General features: G+C 41.2%; 2 protein-coding genes across 3 annotated transcripts; both read right to left on the reverse strand.

The window, feature by feature from the left end:
* Positions 1-1294: 1294 nt before the first annotated feature.
* e2f3 (E2F transcription factor 3) lies at positions 1295-10720 on the reverse strand. The gene is made up of 7 exons (XM_048229037.1): positions 10203-10720; positions 8366-8468; positions 7607-7826; positions 4707-4874; positions 4363-4477; positions 3896-4034; positions 1295-1945 (listed from the first exon to the last, which is right to left on the reverse strand). Exons 1-7 carry the CDS (start codon positions 10476-10478, stop codon positions 1644-1646), a joined length of 1323 nt encoding a protein of 440 aa, XP_048084994.1. The 5' UTR covers positions 10479-10720; the 3' UTR covers positions 1295-1643.
* A 384-nt stretch (positions 10721-11104) lies between these two features.
* Positions 11105-15576, reverse strand: srfbp1 (serum response factor binding protein 1). 2 transcript variants are annotated; one of them, XM_048229029.1, is made up of 3 exons: positions 15503-15576; positions 14392-15026; positions 11105-12959 (listed from the first exon to the last, which is right to left on the reverse strand). In XM_048229029.1, exons 2-3 carry the CDS (start codon positions 14998-15000, stop codon positions 11304-11306), a joined length of 2265 nt encoding a protein of 754 aa, XP_048084986.1. In that variant the 5' UTR covers positions 15001-15026; positions 15503-15576; the 3' UTR covers positions 11105-11303. The 2 variants fall into 2 exon arrangements, with proteins under 2 accessions (XP_048084986.1, XP_048084985.1); XM_048229028.1 differs by having other exon boundaries at positions 15507-15546.
* Between the last annotated feature and the right edge of the window lie 45 nt (positions 15577-15621).

Genomic DNA, 15621 nt, shown 5'->3' on the forward strand with positions numbered 1-15621 from the left:
CAATTTCCCAGGGGAACTATTCAAAAGAAGAACCACGATTAAAACACAGCTTTTGAAGGAAATTAATAATGTAAAACATGTACATTACAAAAGCTAGCTCAAAACAAAAACAAACAAAAGATAATTAAAAATCACAACTACTCTGCTCAAGAGGTAGTCTACAAGTACCTAATGCATTGACATCAGAGCTTTATTATAAAATGGCTTTTAAAGAACAAGGAGTCTTTAGCATATTCGAGGTTGAAGGCATTACACTTCATCTCTTCACTCGAACACAAACACACCATCATCCCCAGCGATGTCCTTCACAAAGCATTTCATAGGGAATATTAAGTGTTTACATTTCCGGTGAATGGAAACATATACAACCATGTCTGAAAATCTGCTTGTAAAAAGGTAGGATACCCAGTCAATGGGTAGAAGTATAACTGCTTGACAAAATAAATTATATAAAAAAAAAAAAAAAAAAGAAAAAAAAAAAAAAAAAAAAAAAAAAAAAAAAAAAAAAAAAAAAAAAATAAAGCATGAGAATTATTCTGTTTCACAACACATAGTTTGGAAGACAAGGAGTCGCTCACTTTTCAGTTTTGTACATCGTTTTTCCCCAAACGGTGATTAATGATGAAATGCATTGATCAAGTATTACATTTTGGTGGCCCTGAGATACTCCTAGCACTGTGGCTGGAGCATGTAATGCCTCTGCAGACAGCCAGCATCTGATTGATTTACTTGGGTTAGAAGTAATTGCCATTTTCTATTTAAATTTTGTCCAAATGAACCTACGCATGACTGCACCAGCTAAATCGTCTGACCTTTTCAATGTTTTCAGACGGCTGGAGATTGAGCGGCGACTGATGACTAGTAATTTCTCCTTTTGTCTCTTTTTTTTGTGTGCGATAGGAGGTTGGCCCATTTCCATTTCATTGCCTCCAGCCAGAGAATGGTGGATTTTACGCATGTGACGCAAACCTTTTCCTTTTCAATTGAGAGATACTACACATCTTTCATGCAGTCACGTTCACTCATAGCAAGCACACACACACACACACACACACACACACACACACCCCCGCCTAAAAAGGACAGCAGGAATACAGAGTTGTGACAACTGGCCAAAAACTGACAAACATTACGAGCAGACACAATGATGCTTTTCAAATTTAACCAAAACTGATCACTGACAATTCTGTTCTGTAGGATATAGTGCCATGATGCTAACTTATATCACTGTACAACAGAAAAAAAAAAAAAAAAACAAACAAGCTGAACTAAGCAAAAAACAACCAATGGGGGGGCACACACAGCAGTCTTTAGCTTTAAGGGCACCAACAAAAGTCTGTGGCCGAGAGAATCCTGGAGTGCAACATCGTAGTGTGACCACCGAGCCCAGTGAAGCGTTTCTGCCCACCATTACCCCTCCTTGCCTCACCCACATTCCAGACCAGTAGTCACTTCACTTCTCCCACAATAAGGTGCACACGTGTCACCAAAGGGTTCCCTGGGTGAACTCATTCTCTGCGCTTTCGGTGTAGCTGCTACTCACCACCACCACCACTTAGACAGCCACCTCATCAGCCAGACTGTAATCCTCTCCTCTCTACAATCATTGCTTCAGGGGGCCCTGGGGCCTTGGAGGTGAGAGATCAGTTGCAAAGCAGGTCATCGAAGTGGAGCGTGTCCAGGTCGTAGGAGTCAAACAGGTCGTTGATGCCCTCATCATCCTCCAGGCCCAGCATGTAGTCGTCGCTCAGCAGCGCAGGCGAGAGCGTGACGAAGGGCATCTGGTCATCGGTCTGCTGGAGGATACTCGAGAGGGAGGCCGAGAGCGGGGATAGGGGCGGAACGCCGAGGTTCGGCGGTTGGCTTTTCACCGGGGTGCTGATCATGCTGCTGCCACTTGTGCCGTTGCCACCATTTACCGTGATTCCATCGCTAGACACGCCATCTACGCAGCCGAGGGAAGAGGTGGGAACAAAGAGGCAAAGAGGTTGAAGTTGTATTATCCGGTCTTGCTCGTCCTCCTACTCCGCTTCACATGCCACCCTCGTCGAACAAACCAACACTTCCTGACATTCAGATTCAGACCACAATCAATAAGCTACGCTAATTTCCCTTGTTTGAACAATTACCTAATGCATGCAAGTATTGTCATTTAAGAAACTTTCTTTTGACATTTTTGCTTAAGGGCATCATCATGGTACTTCAAAAACAATCAATATCCCAAATTTTTCTAAAACACTGCAGTTAATAGTACCAAAATCAGTTTCCGCATAAACAAGGGGTTACACATTCTGTTTATAATGGGGTCTGGATTAATCAGATTGAAAGGGCTAGGTTAAGCTTTGAATTTCCAGTGGATTGGAAATTATTGGAGACAATTTCCACTAGTATAAGCAACCCCAGAGCAAATACAAAAAAAATCAGATTGAAAGGGCTAGGTTAAGCTTTGAATTTCCAGTGGATTGGAATATAAATATTGGAAACCCACAGCTGTGTCAAAGCACAATCTGAAGTCATTCAGTAATCAGTATTGGTTCTGTTTGTTTAATGAAAACTGCCAATTTAAAGGTTTAGACACAGTCCTGCGTCTGCATTCCCTGCACTGCGTGCTGGCTGACTGTGTTGAAAATTGCATCAAGAAGGTATTGGAAACACGTGGCATGTGTGCATGAGCTCTGCTCAGCAAGCGACAACACCGAAAGAACTTCACTCTATTGTCTGTCTAGTGAGCTCCTCATTCCTACCATGTCCTTAAATATTACAAGAATCATCACTTATCAAATACCACAATATCCAGAGGATGTTTTTGTCTGCTTAAAAAAATGAGAATTAATAATTCTTGAATCAATGGTTGAATATCAGATTCTACAAAGTCTTGAAAGTAGCCCGTTTGGAAATGTCTACGCAACTCAACCAGTTAGTTTATAAGTATCCATGCCCAGTATGTATTAGTATGCTTGCTGTGTTTAATACAAGTCTTGTGATCTTGCATCAATGAAACTGCTCATCAAGGAGCATATTCAAAACTATAACCACAAATCAATTAAGGAGACAATTTGAACTCCATCGATTGTTCGCTTTGTTTGCTGAAACATCGAGTATGCCTAGGGTGCACGCCGCGTAGCGAATGGATGTGTGTGAAGAAGCTTGCCAGTGCATTAAAAAGGTGCCATGTGTAAGAATTGAGGTAAAAATATATAAAAAAAATGAGCTACACGCATCAAAAGAATGAGAAGAAATAAGGGCGATGATGTCATTAAAAAAAATGACAAGGTATAGTGCTGCAGAGATATCAACCTGAATTAGCATGCTAAATTACTAGCCACAGCCCGACAGGTGTCATAATTCCAGTTTCGGCCATGGGAGGCGGTATGCCTTTCTGGAGGTTTACTGCCCCAATCTTTTATGGAATGTGGAGTATGAATTGATTTTTTGGCGGACATTACACATGGCACCTTTAAGGAACTGGTGGCTAATGTCATGAACAGAACCTGCCCAGTTTCAGAGACTAGCTATTTAAATTGGCGTCTGAAGAGCTTAAAATAGTCTGCTTTACAGGCAACCCTTCAATAATAGATGTTAGGTTGTAGAATACAGCAACTCATACCTTTAGCTACAGTTCAGTATTGCTAGCCAAGTTTTGTTCATGTGCTATCCCCCCTTTTCAATTATGATCACAGACTTGATGCTGCTGACAGGGCCTGAAATGAAATATTGCCTCCCTTCACAAGGGCAGAAACCTCCATGCCCATCTCTTGCCATTAGGCCTTACTCTAAAGTACATAAAATACCAATTTCACTGGAACACAAAGGACAACCAAGACTTCCATTTCAAGCAGGTTGTAATGCCTCTGAAAATTCTGCTCCTGTCAAAAGCACACAGAAGAGAGCTCACCTTGAGAAACTTTGACAAAGGCGGTGTGGTTCCCATTCACATCCAGGCCATTCTTCAGGGGGCTGCCGGGGTTGTTTTCATCCGTGCAGAGGAAGACATCAATAGGGCCCTGTGAGCTGCTCAGGTGGACCTGTAAACTCTGCCAGCACAATAGGAAGGCATTAGTCTCAAAAGAAAGTCACCGTTTACAACTCTTTAGATGAGGTGACGACTCCGGTAGCTAAAGGGGCAAATTAACAGTCATAATTCCACATTTCAACTCTCCAATATGGTAGAGCAGATCCTTTAAAATATATAGTTTATAAAGTAACTTGTGTGAATATTCTAAGGGAGGCTCACTGGCTCAGTCACAAAATAAATGTGATCATTTGAGGCCCTGATTTGTTTACAAGCAACACAGACAGGTCTACAACACAGACCAGAATTGACTGAATTGGGTTGAATAAATAGACCTAAAAATAACCTACTTCTTTGGGATCAGGCACTTCCAGTTTGGTCTCCTGTGGAGCTTTGACCACAATTACCGTCTGGTCTCTGAGGCTACTGATCCGACGGATGTCCTGATAGCTGACGTACGCATATGTGAGGACGGGGTTAAGGAAAAGGTCAAGTAAGCGACATTGCACTCTGACCCTTCAAAGAGGCAAAGAGATATGAGGCTACCAATTCATCCACCCTTGAGTGATGCATTGCCCCAAGACCATTATTATGGTGGAATGCTCACTCAAGTGATCTGCTACAAACACACTTCTTGACGAACATGTAACTTGTTGATCACAGCAAGGAGACGGGGGACTTATGTAAAGGATATTTCTGGTTCTGCGTGTCCTCGGTCATTCGTTGGACCTTGTGTGTGCACGTCTGGATGAGCTCGTCCAACCGCCGCTCCTCCTGACTCAGCTCCAGTATCTCCCGGTCCAGACTCTGCTTTGGGTGGTGCTGAGAGAGGGGGCCCCCTTCCGAGGTCAGACTGCAGCCCCTGAAACACAATGGTCACCTGTTAGCACCAAGTTTCATCATGAAGTCTTATGGCAAAACATGAATGCGTGTGCGAGCAAAGCAAAGATCTGTGTTCTGCTAATTTACTGGAGGTGGGCAGTGGTGATGTAGACAAACAAATTGGGTGAATGAGTGAAAAAATATTGGAAAAGGTTTTAAATTTGTTTGGTCAATTAATTTGCAAAAAAAGGAGTTATGTAGTTTAGATATTTAATTCAGGACTATAATGGAAAGACCACTCTTATCGAGACAAGTGACTGGGTAGCCTACAAGCTGGCTCACTAACTAGTTTGCTGATTTAGTCTGTTACACCATTTCCACAAGCCACAACACGCCAAAACAGAGTAAAGAGATTGACACTTCACTTGTATGCATTTTTAACCTAAATACTTCTAATCTTCTTGAACAGAGGTATCATTTAACTGCAACACCGATGCAATCAAAATAGTCATAATCACATACATACCAAATATACCAGAGGTTTATAGAGGTAATATGGTGTTTGGTTAAGAGAATGGGATCATAACATGTTCCATAATTTGAAACATTACCTCGCATGTACAGAACATTGAAAGAAGACACGCTTGGGAGAAACATTGTTATTACATCTACAGCTGGCGCTACAACTTTACGTCCCCTCTCAGCCACCGCGGTCCTGATGAGTGGCTACTGTGTCGGCCATCCATAAACGCTGAGAGGTCAGTCAAAACTATTCCTCCGTGATTCCTCATAGGTGGAATGAGTTACCTAATGTTCTACGTTCCTACACTTCTCACCGAGTTACAGTTTGTATGTTTATGGTTTCTGTTATTTTCATTGTTGATATTTGACATTTATGATGTATATTGTTGTTACTATTATACTTAATGTAGGCTTTTCAACTTTATTGGTTAAAAATAATAGTTTAAATTAATGTAGTGGTTATATACTGTAAGTTGCTTGGGGCAAAAGTGCCAGCCAAATATTATAACCATAAAACCAGAATAAGTCATGGCATGCCTAATGGCTTTATTCCTACATGGAGGGGGAAAAAGCATGCTTTATATGTCAATTGTGTTACTGTTCAGGGTTTCGTAAAGTCGGTCATGTACATGTTAGCATTTAAATATCTGTAACATGTACACTTTGCTTATTGAGGACTACAATATTTGAGGAATTATCTGCACCAACCAAATAAAGGCAGGGTAAAAGTTTTATCTGAAAAATGTTAGGCCTCACCGGCACTTCATCTTAAACATGAAATATCACATATGCACCCATGCTGTACAGCAATGCTGATGAGATAACATGAAATATTTTTTTTTTGTGGGGAGGAGGTTACATTTTACAAACCAAAATCGCATTTTCCTTATTACAGCCGTCAATGAGAGAACACCACGTATCACTTTCGTGGTCACAACAGTCTTTACTTACATGATTTTGATTTTCTAATAGGGAAGTAAGGATTAAGTGTTTGTGACAACACATCATGATACATTTCATAATGTTTGATCGCCGTTTTGGTATGAAGAATGCTTCACATAATGAATGCACTCTAGAAAGTGAAAGTGGGCCTCCTCTATGAGTCTGTCTAGCTGCCTGTAGCTGATGTGCACGTTCACAATCGATTACGTTCCTCAAATGGAGAACACATCCATGTTGATAGCCAATCTATGTAATCCTTGGCATGGCCACTCTATGTAATCCTTCTGTGTTTGCAAAATTCCTGACAGATCCTGATAGCTAAACTTTTTTCCTTTCAGTTAACAGTTGATGTAGAGGCACCTAGCGTAATTTGACTTGGTGACGAGTCCTACTGTGCAAAAGAGAGAGAAAGAGGAAGAGAGAGAAAGAGAAAAAAAGAAAGACAGAAAGCAAGAGAGAATAAGAAAGAAAAGAAAGAAAGAGAAAAAGAAAGAAATAAAGAGAGAATGAAAAAGAGAATGAAAGAAAGAGAAAGAGAAAAAGAAAGAAAGAAAGAGAAAGAAAGAAAAAGAGAAAAAGAAAGAAATAAAGAGAGAATGAAAAAGAGAATGAAAGAAAGATAAAGACAGAAAGAAAGAAAAAGAAAGAGAAAGAAAGAAAAAGAAGAAAGGAGAGAGAAAGAAAGAGTCTGCGCGTCTCTGCATGGTGTAGATTCGATTCAAGTCAGAAGTTGGTCTGTCCGGTCGCGCATTCATGCCGCTCCATTATTAGATTAACGTCATCAACAGCGCTGTAAAATGTGTGCGGGAATTTCATTATGATGGCTAGAGTTAAGCGACTTGAATAAATGATGCGCTATACCCGATATCCGCAATCCTGTGCTGAAATTTACGTTCGCATTGCATGTTTGCATTGAATGTTTGCATGCATATCAAAATATGGCCTATCGCTTGATGTGCAAAAAACACATACTGTATATTTTCCATCTAAGAATGCATTTAACAATCAAACACAAAACAAAAAGTGCCAAACTCTCAAGTGTAGAACAATGAAGCACAACACTAGCAAACATGCCAGTGATGCTGCGGAAACTGGGCAGCAGGACCATATGGCCTCACGTGGCCATAACATAGACCATAAGACTGCAAATCTAATCTCATCCCTGACCCCAGAGCTGACACTCCTAAACTAATCCCAACCTTAACCCAAATTCCAAGTTCTCCCTCAACCCCCACTCTGCTGTGGTCAACGCTATTCCTCAATCACTAGTGTTGTGATGGCTTCAATCCATGCCTGGGCTATACTCACAGCCACTGGATGTTGTTTTTGGATTTCTTCTTGATGAGGCGGACACCTTCCAGAACGTTAGTGATGTCATAGAGGCGTCTCTTCTGGACTTTCAAAACCTCAGCTGCTTGGTTGAGGTCCAGAACGCCATCCGAGGACTGGGCCAGGAGCTGACAGAACTTCTTGGTCAGCAGCCCCAGTGACGTGTCATAGCGGGTCTTCTCTGGTGGAGATTTGGGTGCTGCAGCATCAGAAAAAGAAATGTGTTAGGCAATTACAAAAAACATACTCCAGCAAGCTAAATAAAGCAACCTTTGTGTTCACCAAAGGATGAAGCAATCACTTATTCAACGCCTGATGCTTATGAAAACATTAAGAAAACATGCAGATAACATGCAAATTTGTATGTGTACACACATTTTTATTTTCTATATTTACAGGTATTGAGGGAAAACGGTCTTTGCTCTCCTTGTACATGTTGTGTGCATACCACCTTGCATCTTGTAGCAAAAGTTCATGTACTGGACCCCTATATAACTTCTCTGCGATACGCAAACTCTTTGCATGTTTAAATAAACTTGGTAATAACTCCGTATGCATTCTGACACTAATCCAGGATATGCACAGCAATCTATGCAACCTTATTTAGAAATGCTCATAACAAAATGACCCCAATTTAGAACACAAGTAGTCAAGTAAATCGTTGGAATCGTCTGGGATCATGACTGACACCTTCCTATGTGGGTTCCACTCCCCATTTGGTCCCCCTGCATAGCTTACTTTTGGGGCTTTTCGGCTGAAGGGGTCCCCGTTTGCCTTTTGCAGTCTTGGTAGGGTCACTGTACTGGTGGTCTGTGATATCAAGCTCCAGACGACGTTTTGCCTGAAAAGTGTGGAAATGCTTGAATCAAAATGTTCAGAAAGGGTGAACAAAATGTTTCGAAAATGTGTCAAAACAACTTCTCTCAAAAACGGGTGAAAAATGCCCCTTGTTCTAAGTCATTACTACTGCCACCCAGGATAAGTTAAATCGTTTGAGCAAAACCCTCCTGGCTACCTTTAGTGCACTACTAAGGAAATTCATACTGGGAAGCATAGCCATTAATAGATCTTCATAGAAACAATCCACGTTATTTGTGCCCTCAAGCAATTGGGACTATACCCTAGTTGATAGAACAAACTTGAATTTCCCCTGGGGATCAATAAAGTATCTATCTATCTATCAATCAAAGATTTCCACCAAACAAAAATACATACATGTCACGGATAGTAGCTTTCAAAAGTAATGTAATGCTGCATTTCATAGAGGGAAAAACACATGACGGGGTGTTGTACTACCCATCTTCCTGCAGCTGCGTCCATTTTAAGTAAATAGACACCATGATGCCTCCCTCTCCGTTGCTGCGAGTAACTTCCTTCGATACACGGTGCAATGAAATATGTCTAAAGTACTGAAAGCAGAGTCCTTTTGTACTGTATACATGCATAAAACGGGTATTGAGCTTAACTAATTGCAGCCACAGGACGTAAACAAGTACTTTGTGGGACAAGCGTTCGTAAGACTGCTAGGACACTTAGGAAGATCCTTTCACCAGTTAGTTTATATAATGTTATCGGCCAATTTGTCTGAAAAGGCCCACTCAGCCATAGTTAAGTTAGCCAGCTAGCCCCATGGCTTTAGTTTACTAACCTTGTGCAAAGTTAAATGGAAACACTTGGTGTACGACGCTAGCTAACTTGGTCTACACAGAGTAATTTCTGAACGCGCAATAAGACTTATTTGGGATGAGTCAAGACAAAATGTTGAATATGGCTAGTTTGTACATGTTAAGTGCAACTTAACGTTAGTTATCAAGTCCTCGAGGTGCTTCTGAGGTAGCAAATGGACCCCATCCCCCCTCCAAACACCAACTGGGCCTAGTTAGAACACGAAGCCATGTCTGTCGATTAGTTTGATAACTTATAGGTTGAATATACACCCATTTCATTTCGAACAGAAAAATGGCCAACAGTCTTCTTTAGTCACATCAGTCATAAACATTCGACTTTACAGACTGTGACTGACCAACACGTATGTTTCTCGACTAGCTTGCAAGCTAATTGCTTAGCAAATTATGCACTTTGTATGACTGCTTGCACTAGCTTGCTGCAGCCGTTATTGTGTTAGTGTGATAATTTGCTATATTTTATCTACTAGTCTTAACCAATTCGGTTACCCATCAAACGATATAACTTATTATCATCAAATGTTAATGCACCTTGGTCTGTCGAGCTACCTTAAACCACTTGCCAGCAACGACACAAACGTTCAATGTAAGTTGCAGTGGTAGGATTAACAGGAAAATGCAAGGTCTTCAAAGAGAAGATAACACAAAAGACTTGAAAGTTTTCTAGGGATTGCAAGAGTTGTTTAAAAACACAAGGAAATGCAGAAATAACAATAGCTAACTTTGCTAACTATCATTGCTAGTTTTTCCAGACAACCATAGTTAGCTCTGGTGCAATATCTGTTTTGACAGCTATTAACACCGTTCAAACAAAGCTGGTTCGCGTCGCAAACTTAAATTGTTAATAGGCAATTAACGTCAATTCAAAAACATGTTTAGTGATGGGTTACCGGAGGTCGTCCTAAAGGTGGTCGTTGTCCCGTTCCGTTGCTTGGTCCGTGGGGAGTAGTATACAGCAAACTGCCAGTTTGAGGATCAGGCGCACAGACATTGTTAGACTGTGCTGCACAGGACGGTGGAGTAATTATTTGTATATAAGTAGCAGTGGAATAACCGGTGGTCAGACGATCAGGTAGATGCGTTAAAACTGAATTTCTGTCAAGGGTAGAGCCCCCGACCCCCGATAATATCAATTTCTCCGGGACCGAGGAAACCCCCTTTCTCATCTTCGGAGGCTCGGGCTCCCTTTGTCCCTCCTTTGGTTGGGATATATTTTTATATAAATCCCACGGACAGTTTATCAAAATAATCACAAAAATCAATAGACGAATGTCTTACGAAAATATTTATTCTAAAATTGTGTAATTGTATTGTCTAAAATCGTCCGATGGAATGGATTTAAAAGAGACGCGAACTCCACCCCGGCAGCTAGAAAAATGGCTCCAGGAAGCTGACAATGAATGAAGGGATACGGTTTACGCGCGAAAGGCCCTCCCGCGAAACTCAGATTTCCCGGCAAATTTTCAAATAATATTTGCATACTGCAGGCGATTGGTCGCGGAGGAGGTATTCTCCGCCCCAAATGATGACAGCGCTTTTGTGACGTGTTCAAAATGGGCGGTCGGGTTCAGGCACCAGAAATACTTCTTTTTTTGACGGAAGAATACAGGACTTGGAAGTCTTACCAAAAATGAAAGCTTAAAAGGCAACACAGAGATCCAAATGTAGTGCACAAACTATTGTCTTGTGTCTCAGTCCTCGATGCTAACAGGCTGACTTATCTGAGTTCTTTCTCTGAGATATATAAACTCATTGTACAAGAATTTTAAAGGCATTCAAATCAACTCACAGCTACAAGGACACATGTTTAATGACAACGTTATGAAACATGAAATTAAGCAACATAAAACAAATTCCAACATTCAGAAGCACAACACAAATGTAAAATTATACTACTTGTTTTGACCACAAATGTTACAATGCTCAGAAAACAGTCTCCAACATATTGTTAATTAATCTGATATAAAAATGATCTCCTACATCACAACAAGTTAATCATCAAACTTGATCTTTTTCCCTTGAAACGCTGTGATTTGACTCATCTGCTCCTTCCTCTTTCTGCTGGCCTCCCAAGAAGGATGCAGTGCCTCTGGAGCTTGTCTGGAAGAGTTAAAGGTCTTCCCTGGTGGTGGCCTCTGGCTCCTATTCTGGCTCTGCCAACTGTCATTTGGTTGCCTGCCTCTTCTGGCTCCAAAGGAATCCTTTTCCTTATGTCCCCAATTACTACTGAAATCGCTCTTCTGATTCTGGAAGGACGACCCTGGTTTCCTGTTTGGTGCAGAGTTCTGGTTTTGCTTCCTCTCCCAAGGAGCTTCTGAGTCTCCCTCTGGCTGTCTCGTTGGCTTCTGAAACCGTGGTGGTGGTTTGGCACCAAATCTATCTCTGGCACCTCTACCCTTTGAAAGGGCATTGCAGAAGACGGATTCAAATTTAGAGTGTTTGAAGTCTCTCTTGAATGTGGTTTCCTTTTCCTCTTGTTTGTGGTCTTGCTCAGTGTCCTGGTCGGCACTTTTCCTTACATCTTTTGTTTTTTCCTCACCAGTTGCCAGATTCTTTTTCTTCTTAAATTTGCTGACCTTGCCAATAAAGAAGTCGTCGTCATCACTCTCCTCTGACATAGATGACTGCTTGTGAAAACGCTCCTCTGTGCTGTCATCAAAGTATGGCTTTTCCTCACCATCTGACAATTCCAAATCACTTTCACTGTCAGCATCCTCTGCTGCTTTTACTTCCTCTTTATTTTTATTTATTGGTCTCTTGCATACAGATTTAGAAACCGGTTTATTTTTTGGAACAGGAGAGACAGTATGGCTTTTATTCAAGGGCGTTGTATTTTCATCAGGTTTGAAACTGCTGTCTACAATGGAAGAAATGTTTGATGTGCTTTCCTGATCCACAACGGTCACAGAATGTCCTTCAGGTTTTCCTTCTACAGGTTTCTTTACTGGGGCAGAAGTTGCTTTAATTGAAATGTCTTCATCTGCAACTATCTGGACCACTTCAGCTACCTGAGATTTACTAGTAATGTGTCTCTTATGTAGTATTTCCTCTTCCTCATCCTCTGCTTCACTATCACCTGTCTCATCATCCTCTTCTGTCTCATCACCCTCCTCTCCATCATCATCATCATCATCATCGTCGTCATCGTCGTCGTCGTCATCATCATCGTCATCATCTTGGTCCTCATCATCCTCCTCCTCGTTTTCGCTGTTCTCTCTCTGTACAGAGGCCTGCTCAAGGCGTCTTTTCTTCTTTTCCTCAGCTTCTGCAGCTTTTCGCTTCTCCTCCTCAATGGCCTCTTTGACTGCTTGCAGCCTCTTAACAAAGCGAGGATGCGTGGCGATACGGGCAGTGGATCGTTCCAGTGGGCTAGCATCAGGGTCCTCACGCACTTTCTCCAGGTTTGCATTCTCCTGCAAGGCAGCCATGGTCACATGGTCTGGTTTGACGCTTCGAAGCACCTGAATTTCTTTGAGAAGTCTGCTGATCTTCTGCTTGTTTTCCTCCAACTCGGATGGCTCACCTGTCTTCCTCTTGAGGACTTCTGTCTGGTTTGTGAGCTTGCTAATGATGAGCACTCTTATCTTCTTCACCTCCTTCCTCATCTTCACAACCTCCACAGGCACCTTCTCACTTTCTGTTGATGTCTGTGCAGAGAGATCAGAGTAGCTGGATAAGTGTCTATTTGTATCAAATACATCATACTGTTTGATAGTTCATCACAGAGTTTAAATGGTAAACATTGGGGGTGGGGGTGTACACACACACCCATGTTTGCATCAAAGTAGTATATAACGGTCCAGTTGTGATTGTTTGTGTGTGTACACTGCCGTTCAAAAGTTTCAAGTCAATTAGAAATGTTCTTGTTTTTGATCAATACAGTGTAGACATCATTAACGTTGTACATGCCTCTTGTAGAAGGTAATAGCTGATATTTAATGCAATATCTGCATAAGTGTAAAGAGGCCATTTATCACCCATTGTCATTCATCTTTATGTTCCGATGGCACATTCTGTTTGCTAACATGAGTTTACTGACTTAACTGATCATTAGACAACTCTTTTGCAATTATGTTAGAGCTGTAAACAACAATGAAACTGGCCCTCTTTAGAGGAGTTGAATATCAGCAACGTCAACTATTTTGGGTTTGATTAAAAGCCCAAAGTGGGCATAAACAAAGAATTATCCTTCTGACAAGCGTCAATCAATTCTTTTCCTGAGAAATGAAGGCTATTCCATGTCAAAGAAACTGAGGAGTGAGAGGCCCCAGTTCACAATGGAGCAAGATGACAGATGGATCAGAGTGTCTAGTTTAAGAGACACATGCCTCACAGGTCCTTAACTGACAGCTTTGTTAAATAGTACCCACAAAACACAAATGCCGACGAAAGCAGAAGAGGTGACTTTAGGATACTGACCTATAGACAGAGTTGTAAAGAAAAAGCCATATCTAAGATGGGCCAATAAAAAGAAAAGATTAAGATGGGCAAAAGAACACACACACAGAACAGAGGAAGATTGGGGGTGTGGTATTAGAAATCTACACATGATACTGCCTCGGTGTGTGCACATTTTTAGGTATAAATATGGGGTCATTGAGACAGGAGAAGAATATAACTGACATTCGCTGCAGTTTTCTAGGATGTGTCTATCAATCATAGCAAAAGCATATCTCAGCAATGAAATAAGAGGACTGTTTGAACAAAAAAATGAACAAAAATCTGAGACCATGATTTCACGCCTGCTTGAACCGATATCGAATGACCTTAATATTATGTATGACCACAAAATCATTTGCATTCTTTGTTGCACTGTAATAAATGTTGTTCCCTTACAATGCATATGTGTAAATGACACTGTGTAAAGGGCTGACTTACAATTACTAAATAGATGTTATTATATTGCTGTAAACCTGATTAGTTGTTTAAAACCTGTTGACTGCTGGGTTTGTATTATGTGGTTCAGGACAGCAGTTCAGATAGTAGTTTGGTCTTTTATCATTTATAACCCAAATCAAACAAGCATTTTATACAATTCAATTTCATCTACTGCATGAACATGTAAGGTGTAGTAATTACCTGTTTTACCGTGGCTGCTTCATTGTCTGACATTGTCTGACTGGTTTGAGAAGCAGTTGTCTCATCAGTACTAGTAACACAGCCTTCACTTGGAGGATTGTCATTGTCATCCAGTTTCTCTGTCAATATCTTCTCCACCTCACCAGCTGTGGCCTGAACATCTTCACTGGCCACAGGTCTCTCGGTCTCTTTTTCAGTTATATCTGGTTTACTCTTTTTCTCTCCCTTTGATGATGTGCTGGTCCTCTCATCTTTAAAGGCATTGATTCGGTCCTTGATGCTCTGGATCTTTTGGCTGAACTGAGGATGAGTGGCAATGCGGGCCACAGCGCGATCTGTGATGCTGGCCTGTGGATTCTGACACACCTTCTCAAAGTTGATGTCTGTCTGCAAGGCGGTCTTAGTGACTGTGTCTGGTGCTATAACTTTCATTTCATGGATCTCCTCCAACAGTCTTGCTGCCCGCCTCTGATTCCTCTGCATTTCCTCCTCTTTGCCCTTCTTCTTTTTGAGCATATTCATCTGACGGGTGAGCTTGCGAATGATGAAGACCTTCACCTTCTTTACCTCACTCCTCATCTTTACCACCTCATTGCTAAGATTCAGCATCGTGACTTGTTTTATTTAACTGATTCCTGCAAAGTTACAAAAAAGAACACATTCATTGATGCTGCAAGTTTCAAACATGTATTTGTAGTTTAATGTATTATGTAGTTTCAAGAATGGCAACGTTTCATTATACGTTAGTTTTTAAGAACTAAAAGAACCATTCAGTTGACGTGAAGTTAGGGGCTCGTCAGGTTATGCTACTTTCAACTTTATAATGACAGGCAAGCAGCAAGACTGTACACGACTTCGACTACAATGTTTGCATGTGTAGAGATTTTTTTTAGAATAATTCGTACCACAAGATAACGTATAATCAGCAAGAATAGTAGGCTAATGTTAGCTAACGTCCCCTATAAGCATGGCTGAGTAAACAGCATGTGAACAAACTTTGAACGATTTGGGCTCTACTGTCAGGCATTTACAGGCGTTAGACGAGACTCAGCGCAACTAGTTCAGATAGTATAGTCCTTTTTACAATAAACATTTAATATTACGAACATACCCACATGCACCTTCATAGACACAATTTTAAAGAAAAACACATCTGTGACGGGGCGCAGCCATCTTGATTCCCTGTACGTATGTTTTATCTGACGCAACCAACGTAATAGCGTCACGAAA

The sequence above is a fragment of the Alosa alosa genome, chromosome 20 (assembly GCF_017589495.1).
Source record: "Alosa alosa isolate M-15738 ecotype Scorff River chromosome 20, AALO_Geno_1.1, whole genome shotgun sequence".
Classification (NCBI taxonomy): Eukaryota; Metazoa; Chordata; class Actinopteri; order Clupeiformes; family Clupeidae; genus Alosa; species Alosa alosa.